The following is a 22183-nucleotide window of genomic DNA, read 5'->3' on the forward strand; positions in this document are numbered from 1 at the left end:
CTGTCTCTGAAGAATGCTGGAGATGCTCAAACGATAGAGGCTCATACATCCACATGTGGTGGTCTTGTCCTCTCATGCAATATTTTTGGCTAGACGTGTTTGCCCTTCTGAATAAAGTGTCATCCACTAGGTTTGAGCCGACGCCGGAACTGGCTCTTCTATCCTTAAGCAATATCTCGATCGCCAACTTCAAGAGAAGCCTGTTAAGGCATTTTTTGACGGGGGCAAGGAGATTAATCCCAAGGTACTGGAGGCAGACCAAAGTACCCTAGCGGGCTGAACTGGTGGCCGAGATGAACCAGATCTATAGGATAGAGGAGCTGGTCGGCCAGGCGTCTGACTCGGGGGAGCGAGTGTTCAGGCTGTGGGCGCCGTGGATTATGTATAGAGAGACACCAGACCTGGTACTATGGCTTCAAGCTTCAGTTGGGGGCGTGAGACCTCTGTGATTGTCCATTCCACAAAATAAAAGTGCCGGGGGCTGCACACGACCCAGATGAGACATCTTCTTCGTCCTTCTTTTCTTTTCCCTCTCCCCCTACATTTCCTCTTTTCTCATCTTTCTTTCCTCTTTGTACATTTTCTGTTATGTTTACATTGTTAGAAAGGATTGTCATCTCAGGGACTTTGTGCATCTACGTTGCCTCCGGTTTCTAAAGGAGGCTGCATAAATTTTTGCATGGGGGTTGGATTGTTGGTCACCCAGTGGGCATCATGTCCAAAGCAAAGCTATTACATGGGTGATGATGGTCTGACCTAAAGTGTGTAATCAAAGGAATTATTATGCAAGTAGAAAAGTGTATTACTTATTACCTCCAGGATTTGAGTTATTCTACTGTATATCATATGTTGCTTACCCTATAACTTGTAAACATGTTCTTTATTCGAATAAAATCTGATTTACACAAAAAAAAAACCAAACAAAACATCATAGGTCCTGCAAAATTCTAGCAGTAAAAATATCAATACGCAAGCAAAAAACAAGTCCAACTGTGACGCCCTGGCTGGGCCAGGTAGTCACAAATAGGGCCCCACACAACACACGTCCCTCACAGGTGACATCAGCCAACCTTAAAAACCCTAGTCACCCCCTTAGGGCTTGATAGACACACCAGGGGGCGGAATCAGGTGGTTGGAAGACGCCCACCTTGGATTTTTAGACAGCCCGGGGCGGGGAAAAGTCAGATTAGTTGTAGAGTTCAAGGAGAGTGGAGGTGAGGCCTGTGTCTGAGGCCTGAAGGAAAACTGACAGGTACCAGGGTAGGAGCCCTGGAACCTTTGGCTAGGAGGCAGACGGCGGTCTCCGTCTGCAGGAGCCGGGAAGACGGCTCGGTGGAACTGAGGTGGACCGGGACAGGGTTGTAGCCTGCCGGTACCGACCCGGGGAACCGACTCGGAAACCAGAGCCCACAGGGGGAAATCAGACCCTGAAGCTAGGTCCAGTAGCAACTGGAACTGGTTAATTAACTGATTGCGGCCAGGATTACAGTCCTGTCCCACCCAAAGTCCCGATTTACGGCAACAGCCCACCGAGGGAGATAACAGGCCACTGCCAGGGCTCAGAGATCCCACGGGCAAGCGTCTGCAGGCAAGGGCTCCTTAGGCCACATCCAGCCGGGAGCGGACTCCTGAAGTTGCAAGCACAGGCAGTCCACCATTCTAAAAAAGGTGCAGGAGAAAGACAGAGACCACCAGCCGGTTGGGGGAACCAGAACGCAGTCGGCTGCGGGCACCGACCACCATCACCTTGGTTTACCAGAGACTCGTGTGTTTTCTTAATAGTGAGTTCACCAGTACCCTGCGGTCGCCCATCTGCCTGCACCACCAACCCCAACGGGTCCCGGGGCCACCATCCCTGCCCACAGAGGGGTTAACAACTTGCTGCATAACATCTCCCCCGGGTGCCCCGTAACTGCAGCGGTGGTGTCCAACCTCACCACATACCGTGGGTGGTGTTACGAACCTAGTACGGCCCAGCCCGTACATATACGTCCACCACCCCCCCCGACCCTTTTCATTCGGAGCGTCCGCGGGATCCCCCGAGTCCGGAGACACGAGCCACTCACCAGAAGGTCTGGACCCGAGCAGCGTCAGGCTGCTGGCACGGAGGCGGCAAACCCTCACTGAGTCCCCCAGCCCAAGCTAATTGCTTTAAGTCTTTAGGTCTCATTCACGTGTTCGTGAAAAAATGGAATCGGTGTCATCAGTGTTATGGATTACTGTACAGTTTGTGTGTCTGTTTTTAATATTAATATGTCATCAGTATTTTTCAAGTACTGATAAATAAATAAATGTCAAAGCTTCTCCTCCTTTGCAATGTAAAATATGGACAGGACATGGATGGCACATAGCTGCTATCTGTGTGCTGTACGTGTTTTTCACAGACCCATAGACTTGTATTGGCATTTGTCATCCATGCTGCCAGAAAAACAAAAAAGAATACATGGTCAGTGACAAAACAGGGAGCTATGAATGCACCATAGACTATGAAAATAATGAAACACGTGGAAAGATGGTATAAAATGATTCGATGAAGAGCCGGCTTCAGTTTAAAAATACAGTGTTCACAATTACTTCCTAATCAATGTGGTCTCCCTGCTAACACGCTCGGGCCTTCTCCAGTCCATCCTTAATTCTGCTGCCCGACTGATCCACCTCTCGCCTCAATACCACCCTGCCTCTCCTCTCTGCAAGTCCCTTCACTGGCTCCCAATCTTCCATCGTATCCACTTCAAACTACTAACACTGACTTACAAAGCCATCCACAAATTGTCTCCTCCATATATCTCTGAACTAATCTCTCGCTATACTCCAAAACGTAATCTCCGGTCCTCCCAAGATCTCCTTCTCTCCTCCTCTCTCATTCGCTCCTCATGCAACCGCCTCCAAGACTTCTCCCGAACATCCCCAGTCTTCTGGAACTCGCTGCCTCAACACGTCAGATTATCTACTACACTTGCAAACTTCAAACGGAACCTAAAGACTCATCTGTTCAGAAATGCCTATAACCTTGAATGACCTCACTGCTTCACCACCGTGCGGAGCTGCCGCCCGACAACAGTGCGGAGCTGCCGCCCGACCTACACCCCACCTACTGTCTCCTCCCCAAAATCCTTTAGAAACCTGCAAGGGCAGGGCCCTCTTCCCTCTGTACTAGTTTGTCTATTGTAACTTGTATATGTGTTCTGTATGTAACTCCCTTCTCATGTACAGCACCATGGAATTAATGGTGCTCTATAAATAAATAATAATAATAATCATCACTAATATTGCACTTCTGGTCACTGTGATAATCTGGGGCAATGCTAGACTATCCTGTGTGAGTGTCATCTTCATTTCTTGTTGCTACAAAGTATAGTATGAAAATGAGCAAAACTAAAAGTATCAGTGACACATTACTGTCTGTAAAGTAGACAATGGCATCCTGTCTATTATTTTATATTGTGTGCGCTGCCTTCTGCTTTACTATATCTCTCTTGTATTTTTATGTATACAGAACATAAATAAGGAATGCAAACTGGGCAAGAGAAATGGGTAGAAAGGCAAAGATTTAAAACTTTTAATATGCCTTAATGTCTTTCTTTAGACTTTCCTTGAAAATGCATATATACCGTAATTCTATCTATCTATCTCTCTATCTATCTATCTCTCTATCTATCTATCTCTCTATCTATCTATCTCTCTATCTATCTAAGAAAAAGGATTAGAGCAGCACTTTTTCTATCCTCTTAATGCTGAGGATGACAGGCCTCCCAGGTAAATATTCCATTACCATTTAATATAGGAGAAAAAGAGATGAAGGCAGCACTCCATTTTAGCAAAATTGATAAATTGATGTTCTTTAATGACCCATAGGTGTGACAGCAATGTTTTGGTTGACCTGGAACCTTTCTCAAGCATTATCTATCTATCCCTTTATCTATCTATCTATCTATCTATCTATCTATCTATCTATCTATCTATCTATCTATCTATCTATCTATCTATCTATGGTATCTATCTATCTATCTATCTATCTATCTATCTATCTATTTTTCTTATATTTTATATGGAATCATGTTAATTTGACTGACTATGCCCCCAACTCCCTCCTCCTCTCCCCCATTAGCCACAGGTGCTTTTATTATTTAGTAGTGGGTCTATCTTTGCCCAAACATGTCTGTTTTTTAAAACCCAGTCAGAGGCAGAAAGGAAGAGTAGGACCCAGTATAATGAGGTTGCTGTGACTTGGCTTACTGGGCAGGTATGAAAATGGCCATTTTGATATACAAAACATCTTACATTTTCATTAAAAAAAAATTTTGGTAGTTGAAAGGTTTGGCATTTCAGTGTGCAACTGTCACTCTTTTTTGCTATTATATATCATGAACAGATACGCACCTGTTCACATGGAATGCTATCAGACTTTTTTGTTATTCTTGTATTCATATGTGACTCTTTTTTGCTATGTGTCTATCTATCTATCTGTGTTTCTTTAGACTTTCATTGCAAATGTATCTAATAATTCTATCTATCCATAGATTAGTGTCTTTCTTTAGACTTTCATTGAAAATGCATATAATCTATCTATCTATCTATCCCTCTATCTATTTATCTATCCATCCATCTATCTATCCATTTATCCATTCTTCCCTGCTGTACAGAAGCAATCATGTGACTTGCACTGGATAATCTGCACATGCGTACTCGGCTCTCATCTGCCATCAGCACAGGAATAACAAAGGCAGGAGCAGCTGTGCCCGTGACAGCCAAAGACAACCATTATCTGAGAGAGTCAGCTATGTATTTCCAGGAACACTAGCCCTGTGAGAGAGACCATCTTCACCTGGAAAACACAAGACAAAAACAAACTGCTTCTAAAGAGGCATCCATCCTTCAGCTGAGAGACATCCAAAGGCATTCTATGACAGCTGCCACCTGAGACAGAATTTGAGACGACCATCGGCTGATAGCGACAGCTTGAGACATCCAATTATAGCCTCCACTTAAGACAATTCATTTTACTAAGACAATCATCTGTAATCCACAGCACCTGCCTGCCCTTCCCAAGCTCCGTCCCTGTCTCCCACACACCGTGACAGCAGCATCTTAAGTCCCTCAGTCATTCCCCCACCCTCATTTCTCCTGTTCCCCTTTCATATCTGCTCATTCTCAGTCACCCTCCTCCCCCATTTGTGTTTGTGATTGGACCTGCTCCTTTTGTCTGACAACCCATTCTATATTTGTCTGCAAGCGGTCATCACAACAACCTGCGTTTCTATCTATCTATCTATCTATCTATCTATCTCTTCATCATCATATCAGTCTATCCATCCCTTGGTCCCTCCATTGATGTATTCCAGTTTCTTAAGCTATCTGTTATGTATACCTCATTATTATTTTCCGTAAACTCATCCCTGACATATAAATCTATGCACAGAATACATTATTGATTCAGAATCACAAAGACACATATATACTTTGTATCAAACACCATACCCGTACCTTCAGGCCATAATACCTTCTGTCTCGTTGTGGCAGTGTGCTTTGCTCAGGCAGAAGATGTGAGTATACAAAAGATCCTGTTTTTCTGATGTTCATGTTTGTGTATATACTATTATTTCTATTAGACTACATCTGTTTACTGTATATGCCTATTTCATAATGTTTCCAGATAGAGATATCTTAGTAATAATATGATAACTTCCTGCGAGACCTGTGACAATCTATATAGAACATGAAGTCATCTATTGTATGCTCCCATTTACTTACAGTATATACATATATCTAGTGCTTTATTCCTGTTTGGTTAGCCTAGGTTGGATATTCTTTTACGGGAATCATATTTTCTTTTTTACCTACCTAAAATAAGCCTCTATCCACATTTTGTGTATTTTCAATAGAGACAAATAAACAAGTGATAGTCTATTATACCCGTTTGTAAGGCCTGTGACACACATCCGTGCTGCCGGCATGTGTTTGTCATTTTTTACACGTACCGGCGGCACGGAGACACGTTAAGCAATGCTACCCTATTGTAGCAGGCACACACACGTAAAACCACACGGAACGTGTGTCCGTGTGCGTTTGTACATGTGTGCGTTTTTCAAAGCGCTGACATGTCAGTGTTTTCTCCGGCAGCACGGGTGTCACACGGCCCGCACCCGTACCACACGGGTGTAGTGTGGATGCGGTCCCGTGTGACATGTGCCGGAGAAAACACACGTGTCAGTGAAAAAAAACCCCAAACATTTACTCACCTTCTCCAGCCCTCCTGTCTCTGCCGCTGCTGCCTCTTGCTGCCGACCGCCGCTCATTATTCTCATTGAATATTCACTTCACTGCCTGGCAGCAGCAGCAGCGGGGAGACGGGAGAGCTGGAGCCGAAGATCAGCACCACGGACAGCAGCGCGGACATCAGGAAGGACCAGGTGAGTATGTTAATTACCGGTTCTACGTGTGCTATCGTGGATAGCACACGTAGAACACACGTGTCCCGCACGTACCAGAGACACATACTTACCTGCACGCAACACGCAGGGGAAATACGTGTCTCTCGGCACGTGCGTGATTTTCACGTGAATGTGGCAGAGGCCTAAGGTTGTTTTTTTCCTTTTCATGCATTCTTCACTCCCTTTTACTTTAGGCCTAGTTTTCTGCTCCTCTTCTCTTTTACCTGTATTTAGTTTCTCTTTCTTTAGTTGGTTCATCTAAATATATGCTTTTCCTCTACAGGGATCAGTAAACATCTCGCTGTGCCATCCCAGCATGCCAGTGCATGTGATGATAGCTCTGCTGCTACCGGGGGTATCGGACCCCCAACCCTGAGACAGTGGCTAGGTGATATACCTCCTCAACGGAAATGGTGAGAATAATGACAATCAGAAAAAAATGACTTTATATGTAATCATGCACATTGCAACCAATTTGAATCAATTAAAAATAGCTCCTTCTTTTTCGTTTGTTTGTTTTACATGTAATTATGTAGGAGTTTGCAGAGATGTAGATTTAAAGCCCAATTTGTATAAAAAAAAAAAAAAAAAGTCTGTTACAGGGCCCCCAGACTATCAAGCATAATACATACAGTGGATATAAAAAGTGTATATACCCCTTTTACAATGTCAGGCTTTTGGTATGTAAAAAAGAATTATACCCCAAAAAATAATTTCCAAACTTTTTCTACCTTTAATGTCACTCACAATTTGTACAATTTAATTGAAAAAAAGAAACATAAAAAACTACCATAATGTGGTTGCATAAAATGCACACCCTTAAATTAATATTATGTTGAAGTACCCCTTCAATTTTTGGGCACATCTAGAATTGTCAATCTTTGCACACTCTTTGCTGCAGTAACTCTTCAAATCTGGCAGCTTGTGAGATATCTCCTGTGTACAGCCTTTTTTATGTCAACCCATAGAGTTTCAATTGGACTCAGCTCTGGTCTATGGTTCATCATTTCCAAAACTTTTACCTTCTTCTGGTGAGGCTATTCTTTTGTAAATTTTAAGTTATGTTTAGGCTAAATGTCATGCTGAAAGGTGAAATTCATCTTCAGCATTTTAGCAGGGGCTGGAAGGTTTGATGCAAATTGGATGATATTTGTAACTCTTCATAATTCACTCAACCCTGAATAGAGCCCCGGTGTTAAATCTTGAATAAAGCCCCAGTGTTCATAATTCACTCAATCTTGAATAGAGCACCAGTGTTCATAAATCCCTCAGTCTTGAATAAAGCCCCAGTTCTAGCATCTAAAAAACAGCCTCCACCATTCCTCACTGTGGGTATAGTGTTCTTTTGGTGATGCACAGTGTTGGCTTTTCAACAAACATTTGAAATTATGGCTAAAAAGTTAACCTTCATCTCATCAGACCACCACACATTTTCCCACGTGCTTTTGACAGACTTGATGTAGATTTTCGCAAAACATAACTGGGCTTTGATCTTTTTCTTTGTAAGAAAAGTCTTTTTTTGTCTTGCCACCCCACTGCACAGGCCAGATATATGAATAATATGGGAGATTGTTGTGACATTTAGTACATAACTAGAACTTACCAAAGATTTCTGAGGTCCTTTAATGTTGCTGTAGGCCTCTCCGTAACATCCTGGACCAATTTTTTTCATGTTTTTCACCAGTTTTGGAGTTCTAAATAATGTCACTGTTGTGCCAAATTTAATCCACTTGTTGATGAAAGTATTCAGAGTGTTTCATGATATAACTAATACCTTGAGAACTTTTTTGAACCCTTCTCCTAATAACTTTCAACAATTAGATTCCTTTGCTATGTTGTAAGCTGTTTACACAGGGGAGGTCATAGCATTGGTACAGCCTGTGGAGCCACACAGGGGCTCAAGAGGAAAAAGAAACCATTTCTAGCTCCAAACCAGGTGGAATTGTGCATTATGATGAGTTCTTGAGCTGCAAAGGGCTGATATATTGTTGTTGTACAAGGGCCATTTTCTGCCTGTGTCCGCCAGTGTGTTTTCAGACCATAGCTTTTGATTTACAATTCAGCACAAGGGACAGACACCCCAAGGGGCCCGGCTGCATCCTGGAGAAATATGTGGAATAAAAAAAATGATATAAATTTATATTAAATAATTAAGTGAGGTATAGGTCCATAGTTTGGCCAAAATATGTAAGCTCGTAACCCGGCAACAAGGGTCCCTATGCTTACGAGTCCCTACATTAAATTCAAAATGATTCACAGAAAAGGACATAAATTCAAAAGAAGTCACAGAAAAAAATCATATCATCAGACTTCCTCCACCGAACTTGACAGTTCCTTCAATTTTTCGATCCATCAGAAACTTTTTCCCTTGTTTCTACCAAACAGATTTGCATTCATCAGCCTAGTCTATTGACTTTAGTCTTATCGCTCCAAATGGCCTGTTTCCAATCATCTACTGTCCAGTTTTTGTACGTTTTTGCAAACTCGAGCTGCCGCTTCTTATGATGATATTGAATTTGAGTCTTCTTCACCTTTTTTCGGGTCACCATTCCAGACTTGTGTAATCTGCGTCGCATGATGCTTGCATGGACATCTGTGACCTCACTATTACGAAGTATATGAGCCACCTCCACTGCCATGTTTGTCACACCAGAACTGATAGACCTTATGATGAGCTCACTTTTTTACTCCAATATTTTGCCCGGGCGTCCACCTCTTGGCTTTTGAATGGATGGATGTACTTAATTTTGTATTCTTCCAACTGTCAGGGCACCCACATGATGGTTTGCCAATTTTCTTGGCCGTGAGACTACTATTGATGAGATAGATGATGCTGTTTCTCTTTTCTTGGTAAAACTTCTCAATGGCTGCTCCTCGATTTGAACCAGTGACCTTTCACTTTGAAACCAACCTACAGTAATAACACACTGAGTGATTAGGGAATGTGAGAACAGGTTGTAATTTGTAGTACACGGGAAGAAAATAACTTTTCAAACACCAGGAGCAAAACAGTAACAATGCAGAGAAATGACAAGAATCTGCATAATTAATCATATGCTAAATAGTTGCAAGTCAAATTTAAGAGGGTAGATAGCCAAGATTATTGTCTATAGAATGATGGTAGCCTTATCTTCTAAGCTGGAGTAGATGGTGAAATATGGAGCTTGAAAATGAAAACTTCAAAACAATAATAATAATAATAATAATAATAATTTTATTCATTTATATAGCGCTATTAATTCCACAGCGTTTTACATACATTGGCAACACTGTCCCCATTGGGGCTCACAATCTAAATTCCCTATCTGTATGTCTTTGGAGAGTGGGAGGAAACCGGAGAACCGGAGGAAACCCACGCAAACACGGGGAGAACATACAAACTCCTTGCAGATGATGTCCTTGGTGGGATTTGAACCCAGTACCCCAGCGCTGCAAGACTGCAGTGCTAACCACTGAGCAACCGTGGTTCCCCTTTTGCTCATTACTGTATTTCTAAATATAAATCAATATTCTACTATAGACCCATAAAAGTGATTGCAGCCATGTTCACTACTATTCCATTCCTAGAAGTCATTAATTATACATTTATTACCTATTTAATTGATACATACTGTTTATGCACAACATGTTTAACCACAAGGTTGTATTTTTGCAATCTAGTTCACAAAGTGGGACACTAAACAATTGCTGTTTGCAACCAAAAGGGTATCTGCCTGTAAGGTAAACCCCGCAAAGTGTACATATGGCCACGCAGCTCTATGAAATCTAAATCTACTGGTACCTTTATACTTATCTTATAATTATCTGTTGCTGATTCCTGAGAAATAAACATTGTAACTCATATGCAAATGAGGCGTTAAGTTCTCTGGGTGTAACTCATGCTGGAGAAGTGCTCTGTCACATCCATTCCTCATTTTAATATGATTTAAAATGCTGATTTCTCAGGAATTCAGCGACAAACAGAAGATATAAAGGTGTTAATGAATTGAGCTTTTAAAACTGTACATGACCATATACTGTATGTATGGTTTGTTGATCTTACTGATATATTCTCTTTAAGGGATTTTTAAAAGAAACCTATAACATATAAAAATGCCACTATACTGCAGATATGGGGTTAAAAGCATGTGAAACCTGCTTGGCATCTGCATATTAAATCCTGTTGCTGGGAGGAAATGAACTTTAATCCTCCCAGCAGCATTCAGATTTTATTCACAGTAACGACGCAGACCCGAGTTCAGTGATTGTTGAGCAGCAGCTGTATCCGTGAACCCCACACTGACTGACAGCCTCCTCTAATGCTGAGTGGCTGCCAGTCAGTGCCTGGTGACCAAAACCCGAACGTTGCCAGGATGATTAAAGTTCTTTTCCTGCCCGCAGTTGAGTTTAATCTGCAAGCACCAGGCATGTTTCAAACGCTATTACCTGCAGATTAACCTCATAGCTACAGGTTAATAGCATTTTTACATGTGACAGGTTCAATTAAGTACCCTTTACATCTTAAAGGGGACCTGTTTTGCTTGAAAAGGAGCTTTCCCTTCCCTATGTACTCTTATTTCCGAAAAAGTTCTTAATGGGATCACAAAGTTCAATGTAAAACTCTCCACCTTCCTGAATAGGCCAAATTTTACAGTTTGGACCAGTGTCACTTTATAAAATAATAATTCTGAAACGCTTCAATATCTCCCAGTGATTCACAGATTGTTTTTTTTCATGACACATTGTACTAAATGATAGTGGTAGATTTTGGGCAATATGATTTGCGTTTATTTATGAAAATTTTGACATTTTAACAAAAAAATTGAAAATTTAGAAATTTTTGAACTTTGCATTTTTAATCCCTTAAACCAGATTGTTACAGTACATCATACAAAATCATTAATAAATAACATTTGTGACATGTCTACTTTACATAAGCATCATTTTTAAAATATCATCTTTATTGTTAGGAACTTAGAGAGGTAAAAGTTTATCAGCAATTTCTCATTTTTCTCCAAAATTTAAAAAATCAATTTCTTTAGGGACCACATCACATTTGAATAGACTTTGAGGGGCCGAGATAAAAGAAAATACCCAAAAGCAACAACATTTTTAAAACTGCACCCCTCAATGTACTCAAAACCACATTTAAGAAATGTATTAACCCTTTTGGTGCTTCACAGAAATTAAAGCAATATGGAAGGAAAAAGTGAAAATATAACTTTTTTTTCCCACAAAGATATTGCTATAGCCCCAATTTTTTCATTTTCACAAAGGAGAACATAGACCATACAATTGGTAATGCAATTTCTCCTGAGTACAGAAATACCTCATATGCGGGGGGAAAACTGTTTGGCTACATGGCAGGGCTTGGTAGTGAAAGAGTGCTATTTGAATTTTAGAGCGCAAAATTGGCTGGCCCAGATTATTATTATCATTATTAGAGCACCATTGATTCCAAGGTGCTGTACATGAGAAGGGGTTACATACAAAATACAGATATAAGTTACAGTAGACAGACTGGTACAGAGGATAGATTGTCCTACCCTTGCTGGTTTACATTCTATAGGATAATGGGGAGAAGACAGTAGGTGGGGGGGAGGGTTATGGCAGTCATGTCGCATTTGCAGAACCCCTAACCTGCCTAAACAGTTGAAACCTCCCACAAATCAACTCATTATGAAAACTAGGCCCCTCAAGGAATTTATCTATATGTGCGGTGAGCACCTTGAACCCATACTTGTATCACAGAATTTGATAACATTGAGCTGTGAAAATGTAAAATACATTTTTACCACAAAAAAGTTGATGTAACTCAAATTTCTTTCCTTTTCATAAGGGTAAAAATAAAGAATTGACCATTCAATTTTTTGTGAAATTTCTTCTGAGTACAAGGATACCCCATATGTGGTAGAAAACTACTGTTTGGTATACAGCAGGGCTTGGAAAGGAAGGAGTGCTATTTAAATTTTGGAGCAAAAAATTGGCTGGAATAGATAACAGATGCCATGTCACATTTTTGGAACGACCCTGATGTGTCTAAGTAGTGGAAATCCCCCACAAGTCACCTCATTTTGAAAACTAGACTCTAAAGGAATTTATCTAGATATATGATGAGCACCTTGAACCCACAGTTGCTTCACAGAATTTGATAATGTTGAGCCGTGAAAATGAAAAAAATGCATTTTTACCACAAAATGTTAGTTTAACGCCCAATTTTTCATTTTCACAAGGGTAACAGGAGAAAAGGCATCATATAATTTGCTATGTTTTTTCTCCAGATTAGACAGATACCCCCATGTGTGGTGTAAAAGTACTGTTTTGACATGGCAGGGCTTGGAAGGGATTGAGTGCTATTTGAATTTTGGAGCACAAAATTGTCTGGAATAGATAGAAGACATTTGCAGAGCCCCTGATGTACCTAAATAGTGGAAACTTCCACAAGTCACCTCATTTTGGCAACTAAACCCTAAAGGAATTTACCTAGATGTGTGGTGAGCATCTTGAACCCACAGTTGCATCAGAATTTTAGAACCTTGAGCCAGGAAAATAAAAAAATACATTTTTACCACTAAAATGTTACTTCAACCCCAAATTTTTCATTTTTACAAAGGGTACCATGAGAAAATGGACCATACAATTTGCTGTGCAATTTCTCCTCACTACACCGATACCCCATTTATAGTGTAAAACTACTGTTTGGGTCCATGGCAAGGCTCGGAAAGGAAGGAGCGCTATTTAAATTTTGAAGCGCCATGTTGGCTGGAACAGATTATGGTCACCATGTCATATTTGAAGATCCCTTAACAAGCCAAAACAGCAGACACCCACCACAAGTGACCCCATTTTGGAAACTACACTCCTCAAGGAATTTATCCTGGGGTGCAGTGATCTGTTTTAAACCTCAGGTGATTCATGGAATTGTATAACATTGAGCTGTGAAAGTTAAAAATTAAAAATTTCTTGCATAAAATGTTGCTGTGGCCCCAAAGTTTAATTTTCAAAAAGGGTGTTAGGAGAAAATGAACCATACCATTTTTTAATTTCTCCCTAATTCACCAATACCCCATGTGGTTGAAAATTACTTTTGTGGCACAGTGCAAAGCTCAGGTGGGAAGGAACGCCTTATTGGAGTTCAGATTTAGTTGGAATGATTTGGGGATGCCATGTCACATTAGCAGAGCCCCTGACATGACATAAAAGCAGACCCCTATAAGTGACCCCATTTTACAAAGTACACTCCTCAATGAATCATCTAGGGATGCAGTGAGCATATTGACACTACAGGTGTGCCATACAATTTTATACCATTGGGTGATGAAAGAAAAACTACATTTTTTTTCACTAAAATGCTGTTTTACTGTCGTTTTCAATTTTTATAAGGGATAATAAGAAAAAATGGAGAACAGTTTGTTATGCAATTTTTCCTGAGTGCAACAATATCCTCCTTGTAATCGGGAACTACTTCTGAGGTACAGTGCAAAGCTGAGACGGGAAGGCAAAACCATACAGTGGTACCTCGCTTAACGAGTAACCCTCTTAACGAGAATTTCGCTTAACAAGCAAAGCTTTCTGTAAATTTGTAACCCGCTTTACGAGAAAGCTTTGCTGTACGAGCGAAATTCTCACCGCACACACTTCCGGTTTCGTCCATCCACCACACTCTGACCTGCACTTGCAGTCCACACAAACACACACATGTACGCACAAACACACACAAACACACACGCACGCACGCACATGCAGTATTATGCTCACCTTACCTTCCATTCCACCGCCGGCCTCATGGTTCTTGTAGTTCCCGGGTACATCGCGACGTCCTCGCGGTGAACTACAAGACCCAGGAGGCCGGTGGTGGAATGGAAGGTAAGGTGAGCATATAATATAACATATGTTTACCTTTCGTTTCATCGCCGGCCTCCTGGGTGCTGTAGTGCGCCGCTGCGCTCCAGTCCACGCTGTGTATCTGCATCCATAGCGACGAGGGAGGAAATGAAAGGCAGACCGCTGGCCAATCAGAGGCAAGCGGCTCTGCCTTTGACGTCAGCACTCTGGCCGGGAAGTTCCTGCCTCGTCGTTATGGTAACGCGTTACACAGCCCGGCCCCGTACCACAGAACAGCAAATCCCAGCAGACCGGCGATGGAACGGAAGGTAAGGTGAGCATATAATATGTGTGTGTGCATGTGTGTTTGTGTGAGTTTGTGTGTGTTTGTGTGTGTTTGTGTGTGGTTGTGCATGTTTGTGCATGTGTGGAATGATAGAATAGGGGACCAGGATGGGACATTTTAGAAGTTGTGGAACGGATCGTCAGCATTGCAATGATTTCCTATGGGAAATCTTGCTCTGCTGAACGAGTACCTTGATTAACAAGCACAGTCCCAGAACGGATTGTTCTCGTTAAGCAAGGTTCCACTGTATTGGACTTAAGAATTTGCTGGAATGGTTTGCGGTTGCCATGTCACATTGACAAAGCTCCTGAGGTGTCAGAACAGCAGAAATCCCCACATTTGACCCCATTTTATTATCTGCACTCCTCAATTAATTTATCTAGCGGTGCAGTGAGTATATTGACAAGACAGCTGTGTTACATAATGATATACTAATGGTCAATGAAAAAAAAAATTGCATTTTTACCACTAAAATGTTGGTTTAGCCCCAGATTTCCAATTTCCAAGATAGGAATAGGTAAGAAAAGGCCCCAGAATGTGTTACACAATTTCTCCCGAACATAGCAATACCCCACATCTGACTGTACACTATTGTTGGAGCACATATATTCTTAGAATAGATTGTGGATTTAATTTGCAGAGCCCCTAAGTGCCAGAGCAGCAGAAGCCCCGTCAAGTGACCACATATTGAAGATTACACCCCTTAGGGAATTCATATACGGATGTGGTGATGATTTTGTCTCTGGAAAACACCCATGGAGTCAATATTTTGGATTAGTTCACATGTGCTCTATGCTGAGCTTACATTAGGGTTTCCATCTACATCTCCATGATCTAGGTGACAACTCAGCTGGATCCATTCACTAATGAGTCAGAAGTTAACTGCACACCTAAATAGATGGATACCTCTGGACCATAGACCAGATGAGAGTGCAAAGTGACTCCCTCTGCCTCATTACAGTGAATTTTCCTTTGCGAATTTTGTCTGAATCATGTTTTTCAGAGATTTACATGTAAACCCCTATGTAAGCTCTCAGCATAGCGTGCAGGATAAATGTGACCCGAGCCTTACTGTAATCTTTGGGAGGCAGAATGAACAAATCAACAGCAGTTGAAGAATTGGCTTTATTACTATTTTTTACACCATGTACCAAGCCTTTATTTCTCAAGTCAGTATAACTGTAGTGATACCAGGTTTATATAGTTTTTTTAGATCTGGCTACTATTACACAAAACAAGATTTTTTGCATCACCAAATCTTAAAGGCTATAGTTTTTGGGGGGGTTTTCTACCGACAGAGTCCTCTGAGGGTTTGTTTTCTGCGGGATGGAGGTATTATTGGTACCATTTCGGGCCACATTATATTTTTTGTTTGTTTTCTCTTCCACCTTTTGTGAGGCAGAAGTAAGAAGAGACAGCGATTCAGGAATTCTTTTTTCTTTTACGCAGTTCACCATGTCATAAAAGTGATAAGACAGATATATTCTCTGGATCAGTTTGAAAACAGCGATATCACACTTATGTTGTTTTATGTTTTGCCGCTTTTACACAATAAAACAATTTTATAAAAAAAAAATGTTTTTGCATTGCTATATTCTGAGAACTATAGCATTTTTATTTTTTCACTGATGGAGCTGTATGGCAGCTTGTTTTTTGCGGGACAAGATGACATTTTCAGCGATACCATCGTTATTAAAGGGGTGGTTTACCCATTTTTTTATTTTCTATATGCGTGTAACTTACCATTTTAGGTGTTTTCTTCATTGGCTTCTATTTGCAGTTCTGGCACTGAGCGGCGCTATACTGCACGCTCAGTGCCGGTCACATGACCCCCTGGTGCTGCGGCCGCTAGTATCCTCTTACATCCCGTCAAGTTCCGGGCTCTGAAACTGGATGGTTACGTTAGAGGATGCTGGTGCCACTCACATTGATTGACTGTGCTGTGGGCGGTGACTACCGCACGTCACAGCCCAGCATCGAGGGTAGGATCCAGAGGGCGCCAGTGTGGAGCGGTGAAGAGGGCTGAGCATCTGGCAGATGTGTGAGGCACGGTGCGCCAGTGTGGAGTACAGGGGGGTTTCTTCAGCTGAACCCCCCCCCCGTCACGTAAGTATGTGATCTCACTCTCCACCCACCCGCTCTGCTCCGATGTCAGGAGAACGGGCGATGTTGGGCAGTGTGATCACGTGCTCCTCCCACCAGCACTACACAACGCAGCAAGACACTAACAAGCTGGTGACATGCAACACCGCATGTGTTAGAGCAGAGCATGTCACCACTCTGCTCTGTCATCTGTCCTGCTGCATGGGACCAACTGTCTCCACTCTGTCACCTGCACAACAAGTCACAGAGTGGAGCAAGTTGGTGACAGAGCATCTCTCTCCCCCTCTCTCCCACTCTCTTCTCCCCCCCCTCTTCTCTCTCCCCCCTCTCTTCTCTCCCTCCCCTCTTCTCTCCCCCCTCTTTCCCCCCTTTTCTCCTCCCCTCTTTCCCCACCCCTCTTTTCCCTCTCTCTCTTTTCCCTCTCTTTCTCTCTCTGTCTCTTTTCCCTCTCTCTCTTTTCCCTCACTCTTTTCCCTCACTCTTTTCCCTCACTCTTTTCCCTCGATCTTTTCCCTTGCTCTCTCTCTCTCTTTTCCCTCGCTCTCTCTCTTTTCCCTCGCTCTCTCCTGGCATGGCCAGTACAGAAATCACTCGATCGTGGAGGGGTGAGAGGGAGTAATAAACATGGCGTCCCTAATGTGTCTGTGTATTTATTTCTAATAAAGTATTTTTCTCTGTGTGATGTCTTTTTTTTTTTTTTTTTTAACCCTTTATTGGAGATTCTTAATGGCCGGGTCAAACTTGACCTGACATTAAGAATCTCGAGCTTTATACCAGCTGGTAAAACATATCTGGTATTAACCCCTTATTACCCAGCGTGCCACCTGGCACCAGGGCCACTGGAGGAGTTGGATACAGCGCCAGAAGATGGCGCTTCTATGAAAGCACCATTTTTTGGGGCGGCTGTGGACTGCAATTCGCAGCAGGGGGGGCCCAGAAAGCTTGAACCACCCTGTGCTGTGGATTCCAATCCCCAGCTGCCTAGTTGTACCTGGCTGGATACAAAAAGATGAGCGAAGCCCACGTCATTTTTTTTTTTTGTAAATTATTTCATGAAATTCATGAAATAATTTAACAAAAAAAGGAGCTTCCCTATATTTTTGGTTCCCAGCCGGGTACAAATAGGCAACTGGGGGTTGGGGTCAGCCCGTACCTGCCTGCTGTACCTGGCTAGCGTACAAAAAATATGGCGAAGCCCACGTCATTTTTTTTTTAAAGTTTTTAGGCAAAAACTTTAAAAAAAAAAAAAAGGCTTTCCTGGATTTTCCATTGCCAGTGAAGGTAACAAAAAGCAGCGGGGGTTAGCAGCCAGTAGCTGCTTGGGTTACCCTTAGCAATAGAAAATGCAGCAGGAACTCACACTTTTTTTTTAGGGTTAGGGTTATGTGTTTGTTTTTTTGTTTTTTTTTATTTGTAATGAATTTTTTTTTTAAAAAATCGACATGGGTTTCACCCATCGAGCACCAGAGCATTTTACTGCTCATTCATCCCTACTACTGACCAGAGCACCAGCACAACAAGTAATCAGATGACTTTAGTGTCAGACGATTACTTGTTCTGTGTCCCCCTGCATCCATCGCAGCATGTGCGGGCTGTGAGGTCACCTCAGTTCAGTCCAGCACTGGAGTCAGCTGATCTGAACTCAGCTGAACTCCAGCCTGCACACGCTGCGATGAATGCAGCGGGACACAGAACAAGTAAAGCCTAAAGGGCACTTTACACGCTGCGACCTCGCTAGCGATCTCATTAGCAATGTGAAATTCTAGATCGCAAGTGCGATCTTTCGAGATCGCACATGTGTAATATGACCTATGTGCGATCCCGAAAGATCGCACTTGCGATCTAGAATTTCACATCGCTAACGAGATCGCTAGCGATGTCGCAGCGTGTAAAGTAGCCTTAAGCCACACGGCAAGTGGAGTGCGATAAAACATTGCATTCCATTCGGACCAATATTAGCCTGTGTATCAGCGCACATGAGCAATTATTTTCTCAGCCCTAATCGGACCGAGAAAACAATTGCAGCATGCTGCAATTGTAATGCAAGACTCTTTCTCTCACACCCATTCAATTGTATGGTGTGGGAGAAAAATCGCACTGCACTCGCGGTACATTGGTGTTTCGCGAGTGTAAAACGAGAATCGCAATAGCTGACTACGGAGGAGAGAGGGAGAGAAATCCCTCCCACCCCTCCTCAGAGCCCGCCCGCCCCTCCGCAACACTGGCCCGCCCCTCCTGAGTGCCGGACCGCCATCCGCAGCTGAGGTCCGCTCGCACAGTCGGACCTCAGTCGCGGGGACACACGCATAACACTCGGCTCTGCTGTACTGCCAGCATGAGCTGAGTGTCATGCGAGAGGATCGCAGTAATCCCCGTGTGGCCCCAGCCTAATCGGCCGACACTGGAGTCAGCTGATCTGAACTCAGCTGAAGTCCTGACCACACAGCCTGCACACGGTCACATGTGATCAGCAGCAGGCAGTGACTACTGTCAACCTGCATCCATTGCAGTGTGTGCGGACTGTGAGATCAGGAGTCAGCTGACTCCAGTGTCGGCCGAAAAATTCTGTGTCCCGCTGCAGGAGGATCCGGTAAAATAATGGTTGCATGTGCTGCACATTTAATCCACAGGATCCGGTCATATGCGGTTTGCGGTTTAGGCAAAAAAACGCTGATGTGAAAGTAGCCTGCAAAATGCATGCCACACGATTGACGACACACAGACTAGGCAAGAGGGGAAAAAAGCAATCTCATGACCCCTTCATTATTTTTTTTCCCCAATTATTTTTTTCACATATTGCGCCGCTAATAATCAATTTCTGTACACACATACAGACTATGAACTACATGAGTACAAGCAGAAGATAGACGCTTTCTTCCCCTGGTTGTGCCGAGCTGGGAGCTTTGGCTGTCTCTCCTGTGATTGCTCTCAGTGATTCCACAGGGAAGAGGCAGAGAGGAGTCTTTGGGTGGAGAGCTGAGTGGGTGTGTTAGATACAGCCCTAGAGCCACAAAGAATGATGGGAGTTGTAGTAACTGAGCCCAGGAAGTCAGAAGAGAGATTAACCCCATCAGAGCTGGAGTCAGCAATGAGGATGTGCTGCTAGAGCAGGATAAAAGGTAATATTTCTGAAAAAAACATAATAGATGTGTGGAGAGGCACATATTTGCAAGATTTATGAGAAAAAAAAATCAGTTTTGGTAACTGGACAACTTCTTTAACATATGGCTTTTTGATCGCGTTTTATTCACCTTGTTTGTTAGCTGTATGATGACGACATAGTTTTTGCTACGTTTTTATTTTATTTTTTATGGTGTTCACTGTGGGGGATAAATAGTGTGATAGTTTTATAGATCTAGTTATTACGGATGCAGTGCTACTAAATATGTGTACTTTTTTTCATTTATTTTTGTTTTTACATAACTATACACATTTATTGGTATACTATATTTTTTGTTCTTAATTTTGTGATTTTTTTTATAATGTACAAATGAGTTATCACTTTTTTCACTTAGTCCCTATATGGCACACTAACTAGCGAGATCGCAGCGTGTAAAGCCTGCTTTACACCTTGTATCCCTCCAACCAAGTGCAACAAATTTAGCAGCAACAACAATATGGGGAACCTGCCTTGAACCCCCATCCCAACGTAGTCTCTGGGCGTACTCAGAGCGTTCCAGACCCTGCTTTACCTCTTCAGCACGCACAACAGCTTTTTGGGTCATGATAATTCTGGTAGGGAGCACAACAGGTGCTAATTATTTACAAGGTAGTCCTAGCCACCCATAGTCCAGTGGCCCAGATGTCCTTTTCAACACAAAAAAACCCCCAAAACATTATACTTTAACTTTGAACACTATGCAGCATTATTCAGCTATTTACAGGGCCCAGATGAACCCATTACTCAGCAACAGTGTCCCGTTTTAAGGCCATCCGGGGTCTCAGGTAGGCCATAAGCAGGACAGTTTGGGTCCCTTGGTCACGGAACTTAACGTCTTGCCTGCAAATGCATATGTTTTTTGCCTGACCGGGTATCCCAAAGCCCAGACCCAGTGTCTGGGTTCCCTGTTCACAGGGCGCTGCCTTGGTGGTGCCCGTGGTGTCATGAGAAAATCCCCGGTCCAGTGCGATCCCTGAGCAGCACTCCATTGAACTTTCCCGTAAGCGTTGGATCGTTATCACCTCACTCCTTTACCCACTACTGTGCTGCAGGTGCTGTATTTTCCAGCACTGAGCCCCCCACGGGTCTGGGTAGGCCATATATGACATGGTGAGGTTCTCTGCAAGGGGGTATGCTCAGAACAGAGCACACAGTTCTTCTCCGCAGACGCTCAGCGGGCGTGATTCTCCTGCACATTGCGATGACCACACCGCCCCCGAAGTGTAAGGCATCAAGGCCAGTGCTGCAGCTGGAACTATCTGGTCGGCCTCTTCCATCAATATAGATCGATGCATCCAGCTTTGGCAGCGTGATTTCTCTTCGTATGCTCTCCTGGGCTCCACCCACGATGACATGCCCCTCTTTCTTACCGCAGCACACAGCTAATGGCTACTGTCGTTTTTAGTAAACATGATATCCACAATTCATTAGGCGCACAGTATCCGTTGTCGCAGGCACAAAATCCTGTTCGTGACACCAAGTTGACAAGCCCACGAGGTCCCTCAGTAGGTTATTCGTCAGCGAGCCAGTGTCGATTCGGGTTGTCACAGTGGCCAAGCCCGGTTCCGTGACCCCGGCGGTGTCAATAAAGATGGGGATGGGGATGATGGGATTAGTTATTTATGACGCCACCTGCGGTATGCGGCCAGTTATTAGCTGTCGCTGCGGAAAGTCTCTCTTCTGGGGCAGATGGTGACGCAGCTGGGGTGTTGCAGTTCTCCACAGGTAGAGCTAGGACCCAGGTAGGATGGGAGTGTTAGTAGTCGCCTATGGTGCAGGGGCGCGATGATGAGAGCTTTGGCAATGATGGGACGACACAGAGGGTGCAATTCAAGTTTACTCACTGAAGTTACACCGCCTTTGGAGTGCCTTGTTCCGCTGTGATGGGCTCCAGCCGATCCCGGATAGTTCAGAGGTCAAGGCTGGCGTTTCCTTCTATGTGTCCTTTCCAGTGATCTTCCCTCCACCCCAGCTCCTGGACCGTGGAATGGGTCATGGGTGACTGCTGCACTCCCTGCAAACCCTGGGATCCCCCTTCTTCCTAAGAACCCGGGTCGAGCCTCTAGTTCCTGACCACTGGCCCCTTTCTCTCCAGTGTCTTGTGACGTCTCTTCTTGACCTGTCTGACCTGGTGCTTGGCACGCCCCGAGGTAACTCAATCTTCCCCTGCAGGTACCCCGCCTCCCGGGTTGCTGAACTAGTGGGCAAGAGGTCCCATACCTCATGATGGCCACCCCTGGCACCTACCCAGGCCCAGTCCCAGTGACAGGCTCCCGAGTTGTGTGTTGGATGTGTTGTGGTGATTTACCGGAGATGACCTCATCTATATATGAGATGAAT

General features: G+C 43.3%; 1 protein-coding gene across 2 annotated transcripts in view; it reads left to right on the plus strand.

Moving 5' to 3' along the window:
- The first annotated feature begins 4691 nt into the window (after window positions 1-4691).
- PARP6 (poly(ADP-ribose) polymerase family member 6) overlaps window positions 4692-22183 on the plus strand; it is a 154334-nt gene continuing 136842 nt past the window's right edge. For both annotated transcript variants that reach the window (XM_075345538.1, XM_075345539.1), the window contains exons 1-2: window positions 4692-5543; window positions 6715-6844. In XM_075345538.1, coding sequence (XP_075201653.1) covers window positions 6842-6844 — 3 coding nt within the window. In that variant the 5' untranslated portion in view covers window positions 4692-5543; window positions 6715-6841. The remainder of the gene's footprint in view (window positions 5544-6714; window positions 6845-22183) is intronic.

This window comes from Anomaloglossus baeobatrachus, chromosome 4 (assembly GCF_048569485.1).
Source record: "Anomaloglossus baeobatrachus isolate aAnoBae1 chromosome 4, aAnoBae1.hap1, whole genome shotgun sequence".
In the NCBI taxonomy this organism is placed as follows: domain Eukaryota; kingdom Metazoa; phylum Chordata; class Amphibia; order Anura; family Aromobatidae; genus Anomaloglossus; species Anomaloglossus baeobatrachus.